The sequence below is a fragment of the Caretta caretta genome, chromosome 1 (genome assembly GCF_965140235.1).
Source record: "Caretta caretta isolate rCarCar2 chromosome 1, rCarCar1.hap1, whole genome shotgun sequence".
Classification (NCBI taxonomy): Eukaryota; Metazoa; Chordata; order Testudines; family Cheloniidae; genus Caretta; species Caretta caretta.
Window position 1 is genome coordinate 320,978,585 of NC_134206.1, and position 25,318 is coordinate 321,003,902.

At 40.5% G+C, this 25,318-nt stretch overlaps 1 protein-coding gene across 14 annotated transcripts in view; it reads right to left on the bottom strand.

Moving 5' to 3' along the window:
• The window catches only part of TAFA5 (TAFA chemokine like family member 5), a 783,444-nt gene that overhangs the window by 191,096 nt on the left and 567,030 nt on the right, over nucleotides 1-25,318 (bottom strand). For 2 of the 14 annotated variants that reach the window (XR_012666571.1, XR_012666574.1), the window contains 2 exons: nucleotides 7,046-7,138; nucleotides 3,474-5,742 (listed from right to left, as the gene is read on the bottom strand). The exons of 7 other annotated variants lie outside the window; for them this stretch is intronic. Coding sequence is in view for 1 of the 7 variants with exons in the window: in XM_048836244.2 (XP_048692201.1) it covers nucleotides 5,734-5,742 (9 nt within the window). In the remaining 6 variants the exon portion in view is untranslated. Of the gene's footprint in view, nucleotides 1-3,473; nucleotides 5,743-7,045; nucleotides 7,139-19,883; nucleotides 20,018-25,318 lie in introns of those variants that run through there. 5 more of the 14 variants (XR_012666572.1, XM_048836244.2, XR_012666569.1 and 2 more) reach the window with 4 other exon arrangements.

The window sequence follows — 25,318 nt, forward strand, 5'->3', positions numbered from 1 at the left end:
CCACCACCTTGCACTTGTTTATAATCAATTTCATTTGCCATTGTGTTACACAGTTTCTCCTCTGCTGTTCTTCACACTCATCCCTAGTTTTTACTAACCTATATAATTTAGTAGTGCCAGCAAACCACATAATCACAGTGGTCACCCTCTCATCCAGGATGTTAATACATATACTGAACAGCAATGGCCCTTGTGTTGATCCACCCCCGAAGCAGCCCCTCATTAATCTCTGTCTATGGTGAATATTGGCCATTTATTTCTACTTATTTTCTATCGTTAACCAGGTTTTAGTCCATGATGGGACTTTATCGCTCACCTCATAGCTGTCAAGTTTCATGGGGCTTATACACATGAATCAAGCGACAAATATACCTTATTAGCAGCAGTACAGAAGGCAGATGAAATGGCATCCTTTTCACTTTCTATTTCCCTTTTGTGTTTTTACTCTTTTTGGCTCCCCTAGCACTTAGACATCAACAATTAGCTAGCTGAAATGGAGAATCCCTGCTGTAGTTTTCCTGACTCTTTTGTTTTTCTTTTAATAATTCCAGTGGGAAATCTAATTGGCCTAAAGGCTTGTCTTTATTGCTCAGTGCTCGAGTTAGTATACCATACTTACTGTTTTCGAGCTAGCCTAGCTTTAGTGAGTGTGACAACATTGCAAAACAACAGTGGAGCAACACAGAGAGATTGGATTAGCAGTTGTAACTCAGGCTGCTGCATCCTCACTGCATTACTAGCCTGAGCATTTGGAGCATTACTGCTTCAACCTGCCCCCTTTGGCAGGCCAGCTCGTTCAAGCTTAAAGCTAGGATCACTTAACTCAATTCAGAGATATGTGTGCATGCACGGAAGTCTAGTTAGGGCTAACACTTGAATTATGGCTCAAGCTAACAATGCAGTGAAGACAATCCCTAAAGTCTCTTCAGTTTAGATTTACACTCACATTCCCATGTCAAATCCTGTAATGTTTCTCCCTAAACAGTCAGAATTGTCCCCCTTTTTGTGTCCATGACTTGGCCTGGATTGTGTCATGTATCTTTAGGAGGCATACCTCCTTTTTTACACAAAGCAAATTTAACCTGTGGAATTCATTGCCACAATATATCATTGAGGCTGAGACCTTAGTAGAATTAAAAACAAAAACAAAACAAAAATGGATAATACAATTGTATGGATAATCATAACACCAACAGTTACATCAGGCAGCAAAAAATATATAAGGAATAACCCCCCTCATGCTTCAGGGCATAAGTCAAGCTCTAACTGATTGAAGTTCAGAAGCAACTTGGATGGGTTATTCCATACGTGGTCATTAGGAGATTCTAGCAGGAATTATCTGCAGGATAGTGGACTAGATGGACCACTCATCTGATCTGATATGGCGATGCCTGCATTCCACTGGTGTCAGTCTTCTAAAAATGGCCTTGTGTAAAGACACATTCATGTAACATGCCAACAAAGTTAGTGCCCGAGTTATATCCATCATCATATGCACATACTACATACTACTAACTCATCACTTTTCATTAACCTCTATGATTTTTGCTGTCATCTTCATCTGTAATTATTCTTTCCTATAAGCAATCTTTTCTAAATTCCTACTATCAGCTTACTGCCATTATTTACTACTATTCCTTGGTATAGTCAAGTACATTTCAGCATCAGTCTGCAGGGGAGGGTGAAAAGGTGGCTATAAATCACCTTTGCACTGACTCAATCCTGAGGCCACCTGGGTGCCAAACTGATCCACTGCATAAATCAGAGCAGCCTGAAGACTGCTCTAATTTTCATTGGTTGCCAAAGGCCCTTTAAATGCTAGCAGGTATAAGCTACTTCCCATGCTCCCAATATCAGTGTTTTGGAGCGAGGATGATGGTACAGGAACTCTGCACTTCCTGAGGATTCCCCTGCATGCAGGAATCTTCCCCTGGCTGCACCTGTTATCAGAGCTGTGTTTATCCTTTAAGCCAGTGGTTCCCAAACTTGTTCCGCTGCTTGTGCAGGGAAAGTCCCTGCTGGGCCAGGCTGGTTTGTTTACCTGCTGTGTCCACAGGTTCGCCCAATCGCGGCTCCCAGTGGCCACGGTTCGCTGCTCCAGGCCAATGGGAGCTGCTGGAAGAGGCGCAGGCCAAGGGACATACTGGCCGTCGCTTCCAGCGGCCCCCATTGGCCTGGAGCAGCGAACCGTGGCCACTGGGAGCCGTGATCGGGCAAACCTGCAGACACGGCAGGTTAACAAACCGGCCCGGCCCGCTAGGGGCTTTCCCTGCACAAGCGGCAGAACAAGTTTGGGAACCATTGCTTTAAGCCAACTCATGTATTCCCTTTTGGTTCAGACATAGCTAATTCTGCTTGTACAATTCTTCAGCCATGGTACTGCATTCTTTATTTTCTTAAGGAACTCTAATTAATACTCAAGACGATGATTACTAGGCCATATTACATAGAAAATGCGGGGGTTAAAGATTTACACAAAAACATGTGGGTACACTTTCAGTAAACAAGCAGCGGACCAAAGAACATTGTGTGCATAAAACCTGTACAATAATAAAAAGAAAAAGTTTTGTTCACAATAAAAGCTTTTTTGAAAATTATATGAAAGGTTTTCTATATTTTTCTGTATTTCTGTTTTTGTTAGACTGTGGGGTGACCTTTTTCTCTAACTCTACCCTTTTCATATTTTATCGTCCTTTCCATGTGTTTTGAAAAGTTACCCATTTGAAAACTGAGAAAAGGAGGATATTTAACAGCATTCAAATCCGACATGCCTCTCCTGTGCTTTGAATTTCTTTGTGGAAGAGGCACATAAAATACCCACATAAACAAATCAAAATTCTTTGTGAAATCAAGTTCCGTAAGGTTTGAAGCCCACAATACTGTAAAAGTGTAATGTCACTGAAAGGTAAAGGTTTCAGCATAGCATTGAGGACACTAATTTACATTTATAAAACCAGTCAGTATATTTTGTTCATTTGAAAATGTACATTCTGAAAAAGTTCTCTTTTGGAGTGGCTTGAGACTGCTGTCACACAAACTAGGCCCATTTCTAGCTAGAATGTACACATGTCTCTGACCAGTAATCTAAACTTTTCTTGCTTTGTTACTTCTCCTGAGCAGACCTTAAAAACCAGGACATCTTTCTCTTTTGCTGAGCATTCAAAGTAATGAAAACAGAGATATTAGAATAAATTTTCAAAAGTGACCAGTGATTTTGGGTGTCCAATCTGAGGACATGTTAAAGGGGCCTAATTTCCAGAGAATGGGTACTCGGTGCTTGTCTCAGACTGGGCACCCAAAAATGTCAGTGCTCAAAACTGTTAGGAATTTTGCAAATGTAGGGTATTATTTCAATTTCCAGTACTGAACATTTTCACCTATTTCATTTTGAGAATCTACTTCTCTGTTCCCCTACCCGCAAGCACCCTCTACTGAAATTCTCTGTGTGACATCACGATCAGGGAACAAAAGTCTCACTTATAAAAGGATTTTCTTTATTTCCATAATTTAGCTGAACCAACACAAAACTGAATACTGTAAAGCAACAAAAATGTAACATCTTTAGTTTTTCTGTGTTTACTAAATAAGGCTACTGCACTCCCTTAAAAATAAACTGAAACAAAACAGAAAATTGGTGGAGTGAGGGATCTGGCTCTTGAGTTCTAGTAGTACAGTAAATGTATTTACCATCGTTTATTGCATGACATTTCAAACCAGACATCGGTCATTTATAGTGCAGTCAGTCCATAACACTTTTCAAGTGGCTGGCCTGGAATTGCTACTTTGATACTGGTCAAAAAACTTAAGATTAAATAAGAAATTCTTATATATTTATTTTACTCAAAAGACACAGTCACCTATAATTCATGGTTTCTGCAACCTGTGTATTAAATAAGCCTGAATAGTGGAATAGGCCTTACAAAAAAAAATAACTTTTTGTTTTTGTATTTTTTATCTATGGCTGCTTGAACAGTCTCTATATATTTTTCTTTAGTAGCATAGAACTAGCATAGTACTAAAAGTTAATTGGAGTATTAGGTAGTATACTACAGTGGAAACTTGGAGAATCGTTAAAACTGGAATACATTTGCCAGGAAGAAGTTAAGCTCATTTGTTGATTTCATCATATCAGTATGTACCAAACATATATAGAAAGGTACAGTAATAGGGAGTGAGGGATCTTTTTATCTTCATTTCCCTTCTTTTCTATGCTGTCTTTGCATTAACTTTTCACTACCTGATAATGCCAAAAAAGTGGGCTTTCTAACGATGAGGTAAAACATTGAATCTGGGTCAAGGAACAGGCTGCAAATTTACTTTTATACTGTATTATCTAGAGAAGGGTGGGGAGAAGGAGAGAGAGAGAGAGAGAGAAATAACTTGGTATGGAAAGCCATGATTAAAATATTTTACACTCTATTTTTACCAGTACATAAAGACCAAAAAAATGCCTTCCAACAGTGCAATGGTTGAATGCATTTATGTAATATAAACAACATTATTCTTTGCTTTTTCTACAGAATCCTCTCTGGTCATGCTTTACATCCAGAATGCCCTAATGGAAGAAAGCAAATGACACCTGTCACTTCAGAGACAACTGAAGTAATAAAACACAACTTAACTCTGAACCATTTGTCATGACCGTCAGAGTTATCACGTTAATTGTTAAATAGGATTTTCTACAAATATACAACATATAAAAACTGTTAAATATATAACTTTAGGCTTTTCAAAATACATTTAATGATCTCTTTCAAACAAGTGTTACTTTTTTTTTCTTTAATTTGCTTTCTGGTGCTAAATGGTGTATCAGATGAGACATAGGCCACGGATGACCAAACATGCTCTTTGCAAATACTGTATTATCCAATTTTAACTATCAAAAATGGAACTGTAGAAGAGGCATGTTTAACCGGTTAAAACTGAAAATGATTTTAGTACGAGAAAGTCAATGTAAGTACAGAGGAATAAAGGTGCCATGTAGACAGTTTGTAGCTGTTTCATCAAAGTTTTTCAAACATACGCCATTTTCTCTCCATGCTCCATTTCGTTGTTTATAATGTGGTTTTTCAAGAGTAATTTTCTAGTTTAGTTTTTACTGCAGTGTTCCATAAAGACTTCTGCTGTACAGGAACATCTCAGCTTTGTGAGAGTTGAAATCATGTCTTTGTGGAGACCACCCTACTATTTAACCCAGATAGCTCTGTTAACAGTAAGATTGTGTCCACTTTAAAATAGATTTTGCTCTTTGGTCTATTGTATATACTGAAAGTATAAGAAAATAAAAGCAATTCAGACAGTCCAGGGCACAAGAAGAGATTCTCTTTTGCACCTCAGTGTCCTCCCATAGACAAAACAGTCTTCTCTAAGGCTGATTGGGATGAATACTCTTCAGTGCAGTAGACTCTTCAGATCAAAACATGTAGGTAACATCGAGTCCAGCAGTGGTGTATAACGCAGATGAAACATTAACCAGGAACTTTGTGTATTGCTAATGCCCAAGCGTATCTCTTATATCTATATTCCTTAGTCCAATGCTCCTTAGTATGGTAGAACAGACTTTTAGCTCATAATGTAGAGGAATTATGCTGTCTTTTATGAGATATAGAGAAACAGACAGTTGAATTGATGACATATAATGGATGATGATCCACAGCAGTGAAACTTGACTAAGGTAAGTAGCTCACACAGAACCTAGACCACTCATACGAGGATTCTTTGCTGCTGCATTTGTCAGGAGACCTGTAAATCAATAAGAACAAATGAGTCAACATCTTACTCTCCACTTTTGGTTATCTTTGCTGTCCGTTATTTCAAAATATACCATACAGAGATTCCAAGGAAGAAGTTAATGATTTGGAAAATATTTATTTGTTACCACAAACATTTTCTCTGGGAAACAACACTGATATAATCGATATACATTATTTGTTGTATGAAATTTTAACCATGACGTCTAGTTAAAAATTAAAGTTCTATGACAATGTTATGAATTAATAGTTTACAACAGCTTAACTGTTACTGTCTACTACGCCCCCGCCCATCCATTTTTCTAATAACTTTACAGAATTCTCTTTCTTTTGTATTAAGTTACATATAAAATGATCCAATAAATGCTTTATTATGAAGTTTATGATTCTTTCTATCCTGTACAAATGGGATTTGATAAAAACTGAAATCCAAAAGTATTTATATTTAATAAAAAATGCAAGTATGTTTCTACTAGGGGCTTTTCTGCTTCTAATTTCTCATAGCATTGTTCAGCACACTTATTTATTCAATACTGCCCTCTAGTGATGCCATTACAAGTACAAATTAATACAAAAGTATATTTATGATCAATGTAGTTAGAAACTTGTTTTAATTATAGAGATTTAAAAACAAAAAAAAAATGAAACTGCAAAAATCATTGCCTCAGGAACCTCAGGAAAGAAAAATGGAATAGAAAAACCTTATAAAATGAAAGGAAAGAGATAGTAGTTTGAAAGAGAAAAAACAGAACAAAAAAGTGCCCACTAAAGATAAAATGAGAACAATGAAAGACAGCATAAACATAAAGATAAAGAAATGGAGTGTTTATATGACAAGAAGGCTGTTGGACAAACTCACCAAAAATACCAGTTTATAAATTGTTTCTAAAATACACAGGCATTGTTCAGAGAAAAATGTTTTGAGGTGTATTGAGGAAACATGATTACTACAAAATGCTGTTTGAATGTTCAAACACTGCCTTCTTTGTTTTCGGACATTTCTCAGTAGTTAAAATTCTCATTGTTGATAGAAATACCAAGCATAACTCCAGAAAATACTAAAAGTGTATGCGAAAGAGCAAAATAAATAAGAAAATCCAATTTCCTTGGTTCAAGTCGTGTATGAAATTTAGATTTATTTTTTAACCTACCCCTTGGAGAGGTAAATGAAAGAAATACCTGCTTCCAAATCAGTTTAGCAACAGCTTGAAACATTTCTCTCTCTCTCTCTCTGTATATATTTGCCCTATAAGGCATAAAGTGTATTTCACAGATTTCTGCTTTTATCCTCTCACCTTTTCCAGGAAAAAACACCCCAGAAATCTTGAAAACAGCCTTTTCTTTTCGGACTAGTGATCAGATCTCCAAACCACATGGCCTCAGACAGGCTGAAGGCAAAAAACCTGGATGATTATTGAGGTATATTCTCTTGTTTTATATATACATTCAGCAAGAAGAAATTAAGTTAAAGTTCTGCTTCAGTTAAATGTTTTGTTTCCCATTTACATTCCTTCCTTCTGGTCTTCCAATATTCTCCCATTGCCGAGGTTTAGCATCAGTACAAAATTCTGAAGTCTAGGAATAATTTTTATGCAGGATATCACATGAAGCTGGAGTTCTCTGACTTATTAGGGTGAAAGTAAGCTACTATTCTGTGAAGGATTAGGCTGACCTCGCTCATGATTTCTGAATCATGCTGGAATAACCCAAAACTAAAAGCAACAGCATAAACTGCATTGTGCGTCCCAGTATGGAGATACATTCAGATCCAACCACACTCATTTGCAGAAATCTATTGCTTTGTCATTTCATGGATTTAAAAGTCTCCTGCCTTGCTATCCCTGCCTCCACTTTGAACATTCAGATTTTCTCTGTGAATATGGTATCAATGCTTTAAGAGATAAAATGAGAGGAGTGGGAAGGATTCTACATTGTAAAATGCTAGGGAACAGTGGAGACAGTAAATTAAAAGGATGGAGAGAGCATGAGGAGGAGAAGAGAGATTGCAAACTTGCTTCTCATCTCCATGCTGTCCTCCCTTCTCTTCATTCTTCATGATCTACAAATCATCACCACACCCCATACAAATTAATAAAGAGAAAAAAGTAGGCCCCTGAATGACTGGAATAAACGGAATTCTTATACCATATACCCTGGTAGCTCAACCCTGCAACCAGATCCCTGGTGTTGGAAAATGAATTTAAAGGAAAAAAGAGACACTTTAAAGCTATTCAGAATACCCACCCTGACTAATCTTCAATTCCTCATACAGCTACTAAATAGTTTGACACAGATTGCAATACAAGTTATAAAATAAGTAACTAAGAATGTAAAAGCTTTTAGCATTAGAGAATGCTTTTGGTTTTCTAATCTGAAACCTTGCAGCTGAAGTAATAAAATCCTGGGCTCCAATTCCCTGGCTCAAGCTTCAACTCTGGATCTGTTTATGTGTTCACAGGTCCAAGTTAGGAATACAGGATAAAATCCTGACCCTGGTGAAGTCAGTGGGAATTTTCCAGTGACTTCAATGGAACAAGAATTCACCCCAAGTTTTCACAAAGTAGGTTTTAAGTCCTTCTAAAAAGAACTGTTCTGCTTTGCTTGATACACTTCAGCCAGTGCATGCTGGCAAGAATAATCCTACATTTCTGTTGTTTGCTTTCCCTAATATAGTTTTTCTGTGTTGCTGCAGAGATCGCATTTTCTGAATGGCATACTGGAAATATTTGCACCCAATGCTTAGGGTATTGATAAAATTATTATAATCTGCATTAGCAGCATACTTCCCAACCAACTCTTGATAAACCATCACCCAGTAGCCCACTAGACAGAAGGATCCCACTCCCCACCAATATGTAGAATATAAAGTGAAGGTGAATATGGGAAGGTTGTCTCCCCCTCCTCTGCCAAGTCTTCCTTCTGTCTTCCTCCTCCCTTACATCTCAGCCTCCTGCAGAGTTTCCAAGCTCCCTCCCCAGTTGAAGCAGAGCTACCGCAGTACTTACACTCCTTACAAGGGCTGAGCCTGAGTTCCTTTGCTTTGTAAATACTTCTCCACCAGAGCACTCACCATCCTTGATTTAAATTGTAAAATGCAAGTAGTTGAATGGATTTGTCAAGAGTTGTCTCAACTCTTCCCCACCACCAGGGAATCCCTAAATTTTACACCTTTTCCAATGCTACACAAAAGACGATCTTATCCCACTGTTAGCACTGTGACTTACAAAATCAGTGCAAAATTATGAAACTCTCAATGGAATGTAAGCTACAGTAGTTACTTCCACATAACTGTCCAGTTCCTGCAATATTACTTCTCACGTGTCCTCTACTATGAGTCTTTACTCCACCCTGCCTTACATTTGGGTTTTAGCCAATTAACTGATACTAGCAGGTTGCCCCAACAGATACCCCTCCACAGATTATTGAAGCAGTGTTCTTCCCAATGGGTTTTTTATTGTCTTACATCACTATGTATTTATGTGCGTGTGCATGTACGTAAACTCCAGAACAGATAAAGGGACCACATTTTGTTTCTGCAGTCAACTGAGGGGGCAATTATCTAATAATATTTAGATACCTACAGCCTGATCCCAAATCCACTGATGTTAATGGGAGTTTTTCCACTGAAATTAAAGTAAGTTTTAGATAGATTTAATGGGCTTTGGATCAGGTACCATCTGCACTTGCAAGTAACTGACACTACAGTGGGCATAAAATTAGAGGCTATTTAAAAAAAATGGCCCAGCACATCTGTCTCTATACTACTTATAGTAAGAGGATCATAATTTGGGGAACTCTTGCACTTGTCAGTCAAATAAATTGAACTGACAAATGTCTATAATTTTTTAATCAAATCTAACCACCATAGTAGTGTATTTAAGCTCTGTGTGTTTATATGTAGCTAGGTCCAAATCACCCTGGTAGCAGACTTGACAATATCCCATGAGCAAACCTTATGCAATTAAGATAAGTTTAGTGAGTTAAGTTAAACTTTACTGAATTAGCATTAATATCTTTGAGGTACATAGCATTAAAAACACATGTGTGTATGTGTTGTTGTGGCACTGTATGTACCTTCTCTGGTGAGGAGGAGGGATGCTAACAAACTTCCTCCGTTATCAACCCTCTGAAGTCACCCCCCTCTGGGAGAAATGCAGAGTTCAAACTGGATTCTTCAGAGACCATCAGACAAAGAAAATACTTTTGGATAAAAAACTGGGGTTAACCTGCCCCAGGGGCTTCTTCCTGTTCCAGCAAACAGACAGGACCCCTGATCCACAGAGGGCCCCAATTATTAGGGGAGGATTGGAAGAAGTTGACCAGCTGGGGCCTCATAAGACTGTGTGCTTGTTCTGAGCTGAAGCTCTGATGAACTTGCAACCATGATGATGCCCCTAGGGTGGGTATTAAAAGAGTGCATTTGCCAGAGCCCATGTAAGTATTGGGATGAACTCTGGTAAGCTTATTAGCATGTGTGCAAGTTCTTTTATTATTATCAATATGTTTTCTCTGGAATGCTTGTAAGCTTGCTTAGAAAGAGTTGTGTGGTAATTTATATCTGGAGCAATTACACTGTTATCCGTCTCTGAAGAGAAAGCAAGCAGGTGTCCTAGGGCAACCTGTCTGTGCTGGGAATGACGCAGCGAAGGAAAGGCAACTGTCCAGCCTGGAAATACCCCAGTCAAGAGAGAAAGAGACATGTCTCCACCCAAAAGAGGCAACATTTGGGGAGCTGTAAGCTGAGAGTGGGTGCCCTTTTGTGCCACTCAGGGGAAATACAGCTTGTAGTTGCCATGAACTGTGACAACCCTCATCTATAGTATGTCCCATGACATGTCAGAGAGAAAGTAGTGAATAACTTAGCAGCCTTTTTCCTGAATGTCTATTAAAACATCATTTACAATATAAGAAAAACCAAACCAAATCTTTCACATAGCGACAGAAGTGTTATTATAGTTCTTAGATGGTTTAACCATTTTTGTTTATTAAAGCAATTCTAACATACTGAACTTGATTCTTCTTACATACTTCCATAGGGAGGAGGGAAGAGTGGGGGGAAATGCATGACTAAATAAAGTATAAAACTAAGAAAAGTTAATGGTTCATTCTTGATAGCAAAGACAGATATTAAAGGAAAATGAGTTAACAACAGAGGTTGGAAATGTGTGGTGCATTCCTTATCTAAAGTAACAAGATGAGCTTTCCACCAAAGTATCTATCTCCCACCATAGTAACTAGGCTCTGAACTAATGACAACATATCTGGGACTCTGATTACAAACCAGCAAACGAGGTTTGCAAGAGATCTCCAAGCCAGGGCTGAGTTTTCGAGCATGTGTGGACTGAGCTTTTATTTCACTTGGAATCCATAAATGTGCCAAAAATTCCACCCAAATCTTGGCAAAGGTTTGGCAATTTCACATGGGTTGCACTCTCAGTTTTCAGAAAGAAAGTGAAAGTCAGGGAACGTGAACCAAAGCTGTAGTTTTCTACTGTGACAGCCAAGAGCCTAATTTACATGAGACCAACAGATGGCTAGCGGAAGTGAGGACTGATCCACCTCCCCTGTTGTCTTTGCATTCCACAATGCCACATCTAAACTGTCTACTATTTGTCCAACACTACCTTTTGGACCTTCTCCAGAGTCCAAACAGTTATAAGTGGCCATTGAGGGGTTTGTGTTGGGTAACAGCTAAAAGGCTTGTCCTGCCCATATGTTTTACACTTTCAATTGCCTTTTAAAACAGTCTTGCTCCATCTACCTATTTTAGGATTTTATACAGCGCTCATCACCGTAGTATCTAAGCACTGGCTCCTTTTGTTTCTTGCGTGGACTACAGTCTGAAAAAAAAAACCGAATAAAAATAATTTACAAAGATGAATACAGGTATCTGGCCAGTCTCTGCCTCAGAAAATGTATTCATAACGGAAACAGTCCCAGTGCTTTGCAGCAATTGACTGCAAGACAGATAAATAGCATGTCTTTGCCCTCTGCTGCTGCAGCTGTCTGTTCTAGGACTCTGAATAACCATGCATGAATAATACCACAACAGAGATGGAAAACATTAAAACTTCCAAGAAAAACCTGACACTGCCCTGTAAGGCACCTCACTCTTCACAGGAATAAAAATGTAAATTTCTTGTGATGATCTTAGCAGCAATACCACCCTGTTGCATTTACCTGAACGGCCACAGTCCCTGGTGACAATTTATTCAGTATTGCTCCTTCCCTCCACTTTCTCCCATGCTATTCATTTATGCAAATTGATTTTTCAACGTTCACAAAAGGACAAGTTAATCTAACTTTGAAGTGACTATAGCTATTAGAACAAAAAAAAAAAAAACCAACAACAACAAAAAACAACCCAGCATGACGTGGTTTATTTGGAAAAGATGTATATTTATTATATGTCACTGAACTAGCCACCAGGCAGGCCATTTTAAAAAGTTCAACAGCTTTTCGCTCCCACTGTATTCAAAGTGTAATAGGGTAGGTCATACCTATTGAATGTGTTTGTGGATGAATGTTTATAAAGATCAGCCTCACACATTATGTAGTCCATACCCAGACATGCTTTCCATACATACATATTGCTTTTTCATAAGTTAGAAATCTGGGGATATCTATATCTGTTAGTATTCTTCCAAGAAGACTTTTCTTTATCATGGATTGTTTGCTTATTCTACATCCCCCATTCAAATCAGCGACAGAAAGGAAAAATGATTTGCCTGTGGGAATAGGAAACTAATGTGCTAATAACAATTGGCTGTGGCTCCTATCGCTCTTAGGACATATATTTCCCCCCACAACCTCATATCAATAATTTTACCAGAATTCAAATAATAGATGTGCCCAATATTTTTCCTAAACATCACTCCCGCTTCCCCTGTCATATTTTTTCTTCCTTTTGTATAAAAGTTATGGTTATATTTCTCTTCACCTTTTGGGGATTTGTTCTTATGAAAACTTTAAATGTATTGGGAGTCAGAGTCTGATACCTTTACTCAGGCTGTATTGGACCTTACTCTTTGAAATCAGTGGGGCTACTCACAGAATAAGGTGACCAAGGGTACTAGAGCCAACTCCGCAGCATGTGTAAGGTTATTAGAACCTGCCCCATAGATGATTGGTGGTGTAGCTGACTCAACCAAGTGGTTGTGCAGGAACCCTAGATTTAGAACACACTTTGATATTCCTGACTTAGCCATGTCATGGTGATGCTATATCATATTTCCTATAGATAAAAGGGGAAAGAGGCAGGTGATATTTCACACTACATGACTCCATAGGATAGCCAGATAATGAAGCAGCATTAATAGATGGTCTTATTAAGACTATTCACTGAATGTTCTTCATGGGTGTGGATGTGAAAAGCTGTAATAATATTCCAGGAGAAGAAGTGATGTCTAATTGGGGAAAAAACAAGGGAAGGATTGGTGGGGCTGTACATGAAGTACAGGGCTGGCTCAGTACAGAGTCATGAGGGTTCTGATAAAAAGATTCCCAAACAGCTTCCCTCTAACATACTCTTTGGCCCTCCTGGTCAATGACAAAAAAACCCTGCCTCAGAAAAAACAACTTAAACAGACATTATCAACATGAGAAGTTCTTTTAAACTGACTAATTTAAAATAATGACTCTAGCTTCTAAGACAGTGGTTCTTAACCTGGGGGGCATGCACCCCCTGGGGGTGTGAGATGCCCTTTCTGGGGGCGTGAGACATGCCAGATTTTTTTAGAAGGTAAATCATCGAAAACACAAATTAAGCACAGACACGTAAGTACAACTACTTTGTTTCATCAAACTTATGTATTTATTAACATTATACATTTTTTAACGATTACTGTAATATACAAACAAAAATATATCTAGGTTTAGAGAACTGACCTATTTCAATGATTTTTGAGAAGGGGTGCGAGAACATATTTTGAGAACTAAAGGGGTGCAGGCTGCAGTAATGGTTAAGAACCACTGTTCTAAGACAACACCCTTTAAGCAGTGCAACCTGAATTTATTTTTAAAATCCTTAAAGGGCATTTTAATAAGAGGTTTCCTGCTTCTCTGCTGATGTGTAAAAGTGTCTTTTACTAAGCTATAGGGAACATTCAGCAGGCACCCAAAGAATTCCACTCATCTGAAAGATTAGAATAAATTTCCCTATTTTAAGGATAGAGAACTGGTACATTCTTCAATTCCCGTGGAACTTTCTAAGTAGTTCTAAGTAGTGCTGTCAAATGCAGAGAGTAGACTGGGGGGAAATTAGGAATATTCTCCTACTTTCTTCCTTCAGTTACAATAATAATAATATAGAATTTTCAGGCACAATGTGATTTGCAAGTTGATCATGTCCCTATAAATGGAAAAATTATCTACAATCGTAGAATAATATTTCACTGATTTTGTACATAAAGAGTCTCTTGTTTAATCACATAATGATACTCAGCAGTGGAGAGAAACCCAAACTGGAAACTTGAATCTGAACCCTTTTCAACTCAAAGGAGGTAGTGTTTGAATTAAAACCCACCATCCAGCTCTCGCTGTGTGGTCTGCTTAGATTGGAAGTTCTTTAGGTCAGCAATCTGTTCTATCCTGTAAAGCACTAGTTCACTTTGGAGTGCTGAATAGCTAATAACATTAATGTTACCTAAAATGTGGCTGAAATCTCATGAGAATTTCTCACAAGATGTAGTTGAACTTGAATCATAGCCACGATTAAACATCAAATCCAAACCCTAAACCTTTGCCTGAACACAATCTGGATTAAAAAACAGGAGGACTTGTGGCACTTTAGAGACTAACAAATTTATTAGAGCATAAGCTTTCATGGGCTACAGCACACTTCATCGGATGTATAGAATGGAACATATAATAAGAAGATTTTATATATATCTATATATACATACAGAGAAGGTGGAAGTTGCCATACAAACTGTAAGAGGCTAATTAATTAAGATGAGCTATTACCAGTAGGAGAAAAAAACTTTTGTAGTGATAATCAAGATGGCCCATTTAGACAATTGACAAGAAGGTCTGAGGATACTTAACATGAAAAAATAGATTCAATATGTATAATGACCCAGCCACTCCCAGTATCTATTTAAACTCAAGTTAATGGTATCTAGTTTGCATATTAATTCAAGCTCAGCAGTTTCTCATTGGCGTCTGCGTTGGAAGCTTTTCTGTTGCAAAATTGCCACCCTTAAGTCTTTTACTGAGTGGCCAGAGAGGTTGAAGTGTTCTCCAACAGGTTTTTGAATGTCATGATTCCTGATGTCAGATTTGTGTCCATTTATTCTTTTGTGTAGAGATTGTTTGGTTTGGCCAATGTACGTGGCATAGGGGCACTGCTGGCACATGATGGCATATATGTCTAGTTGGCAGCCAGTATCAAGTGGAGTGCCCCAAGGGTTGGTCCTCGGGCCGGTTTTGTTCAATAACTTCATAAATGATCTGGAGGATGGTGTGGATTGCACCCTCAGCAAGTTTGCAGATGACACTAGACTGGGAGGAGAGGTAGATACGCTGGAGGGTAGGGATAGGATACAGAGGGACCTAGACAAATTGGAGGATTGGGCCAAAAGAAATCTGATGAGGTTCAACAAGGACAAGTGCAGAGTCCTGCACTTAGGACGGAAGAATCCAATGAACCGCTACAGACTAGGGACCGAATGGCTAGGCAGCAGTTCTGCAGAAAAGGACCTAGGGGTGACAGTGGACGAGAAGCTGGATATGAGTCAACAGTGTGCCTTTGTTGCCAAGAAGGCCAATGGCATTTTGGGCTGTATAAGTAGGGGCACTGCCAGCAGATAGAGGGACGTAATCGTTCCCCTCTATTCGATACTGGTGAGGCCTCATCTGGAGTACTGTGTCCAGTTTTGGGCCCCACACTACAAGAAGGATGTGGAAAAATTGGAAAGAGTTCAGTGGAGGGCAACAAAAATGATTAGGGGACTGGAACACATGACTTATGAGGAGAGGCTGAGGGAACTGGGATTGTTTAGTCTGCGGAAGAGAAAAATGAGGGGGGATTTGATAGCTGCTTTCAACTACCTGAAAGGGGGTTCCAAAGAGGATGGCTCTAGACTGTTCTCAGTGGTAGCTGATGACAGAACAAGGAGTAATGGTCTCAAGTGGCAGTGGGGGAGGTTTAGATTGGATATTAGGAAAAACTTCTTCACTAAGAGGGTGGTGAAACACTGGAATGCGTTACCTAGGGAGGTGGTGGAACTCCTTCCTTAGAAGTTTTTAAGGTCAGGCTTGACAAAGCCCTGGTTGGGATGATTTAATTGGGGATCGGTCCTGCTTTGAGCAGGGGGTTGGACTAGATGACCTCCTGAGGTCCCTTCCAACCCTGATATTCTATGATTCTATATCACATTGGTAGATGTGCAGGTGAACGAGCCCCTGATGGTGTGGCTAATGTGATTATGTCCTATGAAAGTGTCACTTGAATAGATATGTGGACAGAGTTGGCATCGGGCCAATTGTTGCAAGGATAGGTTCCTGGGTTAGTGTTTTTGTTGTGTGGTGTGGGGTTGCTGGAGAGTATTTGCTTCAGGTTGGGGGTCTGTCCATAAGCGAGGACTGGTCTGTCTCCCAAGATCTGTGAGAGTGAGGGATCATTTTTCAGGATAGGTTGTAGATCTTTGATGATGAGCTGGAGAGGTTTTAGTTGGTGGCTGAAGGTGACAGCTAGTGGCGTTCTGTTATTTTCTTTGTTGGGCCTGTCCTGTAGTAGGTGACTTTTGGGTACTCTTCTGGCTCTGTGAATCTGTTTTTTCACTTCAGCAGGTGAGTATTGTAGTTTTTGCAATCCAAATACTGCTTCCTTGGTGGTTCTGCCTGAAACAGTCACAATGTAATTCCCTATAATATCTGCTCCATAGAGTGGCTAACCAAGTGGAAGTTGTTTTGCGTGGGAAAATGGTCTTGTGATTAAGACACAGAAATGGAACCGAGAGACCTTTGTTTTGGACCCCTGGCTTTGCCACCGATTTCCTGCAAGTCACTGATCAAGTCACTTAATCTCTCTGTGCCTCTGATTCTTCATATGTAAAACAGAGACACTACTACTTACCTACCTAATAGGGATGTTACATTGTAAAGCATGTTGAGCTCCTTGCCAGGAAAATCGGCACAAGTTCTTGTATTATTGTAAACTATATTCTCACCCACAGCTCTACTTTGTAAGGAATTTATCAAGCTATTCTAAAAAGCAAAGGGCTTTTTAGCAGGTACCTGATAAAACAGGTTCTACATTTTACTGGTTTGCTAAAAAAAGCACCTTGGTAATGAGTGTCTTTCATTAGGAAATCAGGCTGAAAAGACACAGACATCTCAGAAAGGACCTAAAGGTTTAGAGTCCAAATCAGCCTCTTGGGGGCAAAACAACTCTGTTTTAGAAAGGCTCTGATGACCTGTGGCACACAAGTTATTTTTGTCTTATCTGAAGCCTAGAGAAGATCACTAAGATTAGGAGCATCAACAGATGGAAGGGTGAAATTTAGGTACCAGAGCGGATAAATTGGCACTTATCAATGTGCCACATTGAGACATCAGCATCAAATAGCTGGGATAAATAAAAATCACTTGTAATCTAAAATGGAGCAGCAATGGGAAATGGTGTAGCTACGTTTCTCCTAGAGAAACTCTAACTATCTGGGTAAGAATCAAATACATTAAAAGTAACCTCTCCCTAAAGGCCTAGAGTAAGTAACTGGATTGTATCTATTTCCTCTTGGTCTTCAGAACTGTATTAGGCATGAAGCTTTATGGAAAGTGAAAATAAGGAAGATATGTCACTGGTATGTGATTTGAAGTAGGAAAAACGACCACTTCTCTGCTTTTGTTACTGCTCAGATACAAGCAATTCTGATATTAATGTGACTGAAAACATAAGAGTAGCCAGAGGCTTTCCTCTGGGTAGTAAAAAAATAATCAGTGATTATAATTATTGTGATTACTCTTTTTTTGAGGAGGCAAGATCAAGTTAACAATGTGTCTAAGAGTTACTTTTAGTATAGTTTATTATCTATCTATCTATACACAGACATCTAAATATCCAGATCTATATATTGTAAGGACTGTTGCTTATCTCTGACAAGATCTACCTCAGATTTAACCTGTAATTATATCACATCTTCTCCCAAAAAAAAACATCTTGGAGGAATAGTGTGTTAACAGTGAAGTATTTATTAAAGATAACAGTCTTTTATGGAGATAAAGTAAAGCTTCCATTGCTGCAGCACTGCATCATTATCAAAGAAAGTATTGCATGGCGGGTGAGATGAGATTTAATTGTAAGGTTTAAAAACAATCACAGGTATTATAAACTGAGCTGCTCAAGAAAACACATACACAGATCTGGCATCAACTGAACTCAACAGACAGTCTTAAACAGCTACTTTTCCTTCTCTAATTAGAGGAGAGAATTGTGCAGGGGCATTCACAGACCGACATCTGATTGACAAGCAGCTGGTCTGGAGCAAGGTTGGGCTCACACTTGCAGTAAAAAAAAAAAAAAAAATGGGAAAAGCAATGTCCTGAGATTGATTGTGAAAACAGTTAAACTTTAATGAATAATACATCAGAAAAACAGTAGTGTTCTATTAGGTGGGATATTTAGGCTATTTCACCCATTAAAAGAGAGAATTCAGCCTCATAATACGTGAGCTTTAGATAGGATGCTTTCCTGCCAGGGAAGAAATTGAATGATCAGTGCTTGCCAGTGAGATATTATGTCTGCTTTATGTATTCCACGTGGCAATTCCTTTAAGAAAAAAAAGTCTTGTTTGGCCTCATTCCAAAGATACAGTGTGGTACAGTAGGTGACTTGAAATCAGCAATCTACTAGCATGCCAGATATAGGAAAGAATCACTGGCATTCATAATTCAATGTGCAGAATTTTTGCCTATGCTTTGAGGATGGAGTCTGAGAGGTTATGGGGACAGGGGAAGAAGAATGCATATATATTAGATAAAGAGGAATGCAAAATATTTCTTCTATTAATTAATTTTTATAGCTCTGATTGAAGGCAAGAGAAAGAGCATGCTCTGCACTCACATGAAGTGGGAATATACAGCCACCCAAAGCATACACAGAAAAGCCAGATAGTGGCCTTGAATGAAGTTCATGAAGATGTGAACAGATACAAATGTGCACATGAGAGGAAACACTCTCTTACCATCCTAGAAGATTGCTTGCTGCTGATCATAATCCTCACACTTAATGCAGAGACTGGCAGGAAAGTCTGCTAAAGCAGCAGTGTCCTTTGTTTGATGAGCCAGTCTCCAGCACAGATTTCCAGAACAGCTCAGTGTCAGCACAAATTAGTTCAGCAGCTAACCCTTGGTTCCATTTAGGAGAACTTTTTTCTGGATAGCAGCCCAATCACAAAACTCTCCAGTCTAACAAAGGGATCTTCCAGTTAACATTTTAATAATGTTTAGATCCTGGTTCCAGAGGCTTTGGAACTTTGGGCAAGTACACCAGTTGTGTGCACATCAAGACCCCATCCCCTCAATAATGGAATTATTTGAATACAGTGACATCTATTTTTTTTTAAAAAGTTCACCTCCCCTAATTTGCATTGGAATAATAACTGTCATCTACAAAGAATCATCATATTATATGGGATAGTGAGGGACATAGCAAAGAAACCAATATCTACCTCTAGAAATATTAGGTTTCTCTAAACTAAAGAATACGTAAACACAGAGGGCCAAATTCTGCCCTGAGAATGTATGTTCAGCTCCTGTTCAATACAATGGAATACACATGTGTATCTACAGGGAGTATTTGGCCCTTATGCATTCTTTGTGTTATATTCCTATAATCACATAGGTGATTCCTCTTTTGCAATATCTACATATAGTCATGTCATAGAGTTCTGACTTGGGTCTGAATGAAAAGAATGGAAGGGGATGGGGACAAGACATGCAGGGCTGAGCATAGGAGGAGAAATTACACATTCATCCCCAAAATTAGCCAGTGAAAACATTTTTAGTCTCCCAACAGCAAAGCAGACACATGGAAGGATTACAGTCCATGGAAACTTCTGTTTAACATTTTAATTACATTTAAACCTAAACACAAATTTGGGACGCATACAGTACAGTAGTTCAAAAACCAACCAGTGTGTCGCTGTCTATCAGAGACAGAGCCCTGTGTATTGTGCAGCATATTGGATCTAAATTCTTTGGCAAGATCCCCAATACCCCCTGGTTTCTGTGGAATTTTGGCAAGGAGTTCTGTGGTGATCAGATTTCTGCAGCAGAATGGAAACAAATAGAAAAACAGTAAAAAATAAATAAATAAAACAAACTGGCAAACTGCAAGGAAATGTTAACTCTATAATTTATAACAAATTTTACACGAACACTACACATATGAGGGAGAAGACTGTAAGAAAGCAAACACAGTACAACTTTGGAGGGCAGGGGAAAAGAGAAGTGACCTCCATCCCCCTACACACAGAACTATTTGGTGTTTGAAGAGTCACATCTCTTTTGTCTAGTTCCATCTGTATCATAGTTGAAATGGGATGAGAGTCTTGCCTTCCCCCTCTCAAGGCAATTCCCTCTCATGCAAAGTGTGGGAATCCGCACTCCCTCCCTTTCCCCAGCATATCTTCCAAGGGACTCCTCCGGCTCCCCATAGAACAGTTTCTTTGATAACCTTTCTCAGGCTTTTTTTTCTCAGGCTTTTTTTCGGAGGAGAAGTCCAAGTAGGTGCACCTCTCCTCAGTGGGACACAGCAAGTCCCATGCTACCATCAGTTGCATACTAATTCCCACTGTCACTCCATATGCATCATTGTGAAAAGCATCATCCTCTGGCTGAACATTATCTCAGGAATAAGCCACAGTGATAGAGGGAGAAAGGAATGAGAAACAGTTTTTGTGACTGGTGCCCTCCTGTTCTTCTGACCAATACAGCACACTACCACGGTTCAGCCAGGTGTTACTACCTAACAGAACAGGTAACAGTTTCCGTGGGTCCCTCATCAAGGAGGAAATTCCACTGTTATTTCTGTGACAATAAAATCCCAGGAGTCAATAAGCCCTGATCACAGGTAGGCATCACACGACAAACAGTTTCATTACATTTGTGTTATAGCAGGTACTGACAGTTTGATTTTTAGAAACAATTGGTTTTCATATTAAGAAACTGAAAAAACCAGCAAAAAGTGGAGAATAAAGTAAAAATTACTGAGGTATTCAAAAATATATTGGTGTTAAATCACAGTACTATACGCTGCACTTTACTTGTCCTAATGGTAGGTATGGAACTGACCTTACGACACAGCTTATGACACAGCTACACAGATGAAATGTAATGAACCTCAGAAGCAAATGAGCTTCAGGTGAAGACAGGAACCAGGATATTGTAGTGACAAGCTCATTAGTCAAATCTGGTGTGGTACACTCTCTGCTATTTATCACAGTGCTATTTCTGAGTTCCTAATCAAATGCAAACACTCAACCCCAAGAACCCATTTAACATGAAACTTGTTCTCTTCTTTAGAATTTAAAATTTTCTTTTTAATGGGAGCTTTAGTACTGCACCCCTCCGCCACTGTTCTTATCAAATTAAAGGAAAAATACAAGGGATTTGAAAGACTTTAGTGGCAATTTCTAATATATTGATTCCTTGGACTTCTTGGGACTATAAGAAAAATTGTAGGAGGATCTTAAAGTAGAAGGGAGAGATAGCTAGCACTGTGTCTTAGCAATTACAAGAGAATGCAGCCAAATAAAGAGATAGGTCCTGAAGATTTTATAATAGCCCAGATGACATGATTGGTGAAAACTCAACATCTCACCATTACAATCACCCTTCAGTGCTACATTTTTGCCTTGTGAGAAAACACATGCTCAGATGCCTGGGGCCTGAGATCTGTATTTGATTCTCATTCCCAGGCTCTCAGTCCAAAAAACTGGCACAGGCTGGGATTACTGTGGATGATATCAGGGCTGATGGGGAGGGAGTGTCTGGTGTTGCTTACCACTGACACGTCTAGCTGATTAGTGTGAAAGGTACAGAAAGGAGCCTCATTCAAGTAGAGGAGAGATGTGAAAAAAGGGAGAAATGATGCAAGAGTCTTGAGAGTGGAAGACAACGTGGGTGCGATCTCAGGATTCTTACAAGCACCATTCTGTGTACAGTAAATGATTCGAGAGGCTAGATTGTACCTTAAGGCACAGCCCTACTGTGAAGCTGAGGGAAAGACTGCTGCAGACTGAGTAGAAGCTCCTCAAGGCATTTGCGCTTGAGGTCCATGTTAAACTTACTTACTTACAGCATCCAGCATGAATTCTCCCCTCCTCATGCGGGGCCCGCTCTGCTCACCTTGTGGAGATGATAGGGCTGATGTTGGTGCTGCCCTCAAGCAGCCATTACACATACTGCTTATTCTGGCTTCTACATAGGTAGTTTGGAAGGCTCCTTGTACCTTCTCTCCTACCTTGTGCAACTGCCAGGGCCAGACACGATCTGACCCAAAGTGTTTTTCATATTATTACAGTATGTCCACTTATCTAACTACTATGCAAGTATAACAATATTACATAGCTCTTATATAGTGCTTTTCATCAGAATAGCTCAAGAAGCTTTACAAAGGGAGTTAAGCATCATTAGTGCCATTTTATGGCTCGTGAAACTGAGCCATAGGGAGACAATATATAATACCCTACAAAGTGACTGCATTCTTCATCGTTCATACACAAATGCCAAAAAGCAGAACAGTCACATCAATGGTTAACGTCAAATGTTTCCAAAATGATATTTCCATTTTAAGGTGAACTTTTGCCAAAATAATATTAAACTGTCCCTCTCCTAAATGGCAACGTGAGGTAGATATTCCACCAATAAAACCCACTCTGATCCTGGGAACCTTCGTTCAAAAACTGGCACTTTGATGAGCCAGAACTCTGACATCTGGAACTTCCTGGGCTTCCTCCAGATGGGAAACAATAATCCCAATATTTTGCCAGAGGTCATCTTTCTCTAGGATGGGCCAGGTGTCTATGGCCAAAAACACAGACTGCAGCCGAGCAGTTCGCTATCCAAATTCAGAAAGACAGTATCCTGAAAATGATCGTAACATTCCTAGTGATGGCAATGTCATATTCACATATGGGATATACTGTTGTCTAGCAAGCCAAAAGCAGCACAAACAACATTTAAATGTGAAAAAATTAAGATGGCTCCTTTATGGATCATAAGTAAACATAATCCAGAAGCTGAAGCTTGAGATTGATATTCATGTCAACAAGAAGATAAATATATTTTGATTTAAAGCCTGGTATGTGGTTTGATCTGAAATCGGTGCCAAGATGCATCATAAGCTGTCAATTGCCATTTGCTGTGATAATTTGAGACATTTGTGTATTTAAATATAGGTATATTCCTATGCCACTCTGTAATTCTGAAAATTCTCCTGAAACCACTAAAGCTGGCTTATTTCCCAGACATCTCCTTGTTAGCAAATCCTCATCCGGAATTTATTTATATATATATATATATAGTGGCAGAGCTCCAACCTTGTCTCATGCTTCCAGGCAGTTTATGCAAGCCTCAGAGGCTCACTCCAACCCTCCACGTAGCCCTTTTCTCTCTAGAGCCAGGGTTACAGTCTACTGAACCCTTTTCATCATAAGCCAGCAAGAAGGTTGGTGAGAGAACTCCCACAGTCTCTGTTTTTCCTGTGGGGTTATTCTAGAACAGTTCAGTCTCCTGTCCTGACAGGGGCCTGTCTTCCCCTCCCAGGAGGTGTTTCTGTAGTGGCAGGTTGGGAGGAACCCGGGCCCACCCTCTACTCCGGGTTCCGGCCCAGGGACCCCAATGGCAGCAGCTGTTGGCAGCCGACCTTTCACCGCCAGAGTTGCTACATTTCCCTGGGCTACTTCCCCACAGCTCTCCCGCTTCTCTCTCTTAATGCCTTCTTCACCCTTACCTTAGGGCTATCTTTCCAGTGGCTTAAAGGTGTCTTCATTACCCTTCCCTTCGGCCACACTTCCTCTCCTCTGGCTCCCTGGCTCTCTTTGGCCTGACTGGAGTGAGCCCTTTTATAGTATCAGAGGGGCCTTAATTAGAGTCAGGTGTTCACGTTAACTTAACAGCCTCACCTGACGCTTTGCAGGTTGATTGGAGTCAGGTGTTCTCATTAGCCTAACGGCTTCAACTGACTCTTTGCAGGCTAACTGGAGTCATGTGTTCACCCTAGTTTGGAGCAGCTCCTGCTCTGGTCAGTCAGGGAACAGAAAACTGCTTATCCAGTGGCCAGTATATCTGCCTTCTACTACTCTGCTGTACCTCCGCATGGACTACATGGATCCTGGTCCAGGATCTCTTGGAGCTTGGGTGTAGGGATGGTCTGTCGTTCACCCTCCTGTCCCTGGATCAGGAGAAGGCATTCGACAAGGTGGACCACTGTTAATTCCTGGGCACTCTGCGAGCCTTAGGCTTCCGACCCCAGTTTGTGGGCTTTCTCAAGGTGCTGTACGCCTCCGCAGAGTGTCTGGTCAGGCTCAACAGGACCTTGACTGAGTCGGTCAGCTTCGGGTGGGGAGTACGGCAGGGGTGCCCCCTCTTAGGCCAGCTGTATGCTCTGGCGATTGAGCCCTTCTTCTATCCCCTCCACTGGAGGTTGACGGGGTTGGTGCTGCGAAAACCGGAACTGCGGCTGGTCCTATCGGTGTATGCCACTAACGTGCTCCTCGTGGTCCAGGATCCGGGCGACTTGGCGTGGGTGAAGGCTTATCAGGCAGTCTACTCGGCAGCCTCCTCCACCTGGGTCAAGTGGGTCAAGAGCTCTGGCCTGGTGGTCTGGGACGGGTGGCAGGTGAGCTCCCTCCCACCCGCACTTCAGACCATCCGGTAGAGCCCGGCTCCGCTGCTCTATCTGGGCGTTCACCTTTCTGCCACGCATCCATCTCTGCCGGAAAACTGGCACGGTTTAGAGGGCAGGGTGACAGAGCGGCTCTGGAAATGGACAGGACTACTCCGGTGTCTCTCCCTTCGAGGGAGGGCACTGGTGCTCAATCAATTAGCCCTGTCCATGCTCTGGTACTGGCTCAACACCCCAGTCCTGGCCCCGGGCTTCCTGGCCAACCTCCAGGTGGCAATTCTGGAGTTCTTTTGGCCAGGAGTGCACTGGGTCTCTGCAGGGGTCCCTGCCTCGTGGACCCAACTGCTCCCCCCACCCCTTCACTGTTAGCTGGCTGCACGACTTGCAGCCGGTTAGTTTCCAGACTGTGCCAAGGAAACATCTATACACGCTCGTGCTCCATACCCTTCACTTCATCACCCACACGTCCCGCCCCGACATGAAGTGGCAGGACCTCTTGCAGCCTCTGGAGGGTGAGGAGCCCCGATGGGCCAGCCTATATTCCATCCTGGTCCCAAGGCCCACCAGGGACATCAGCTGGCGGCTCCTTCAGGGAAGCATGAGCACGGGCGTGTACTTGGCGCAGTTCACTCCCCTCCCGGACACCTGCCCCTTTTGCGGCATGAGGGAGACCTTGGCGCACGTGTACCTGGAGTGCGCCAGGTTGCAGACCCTATTC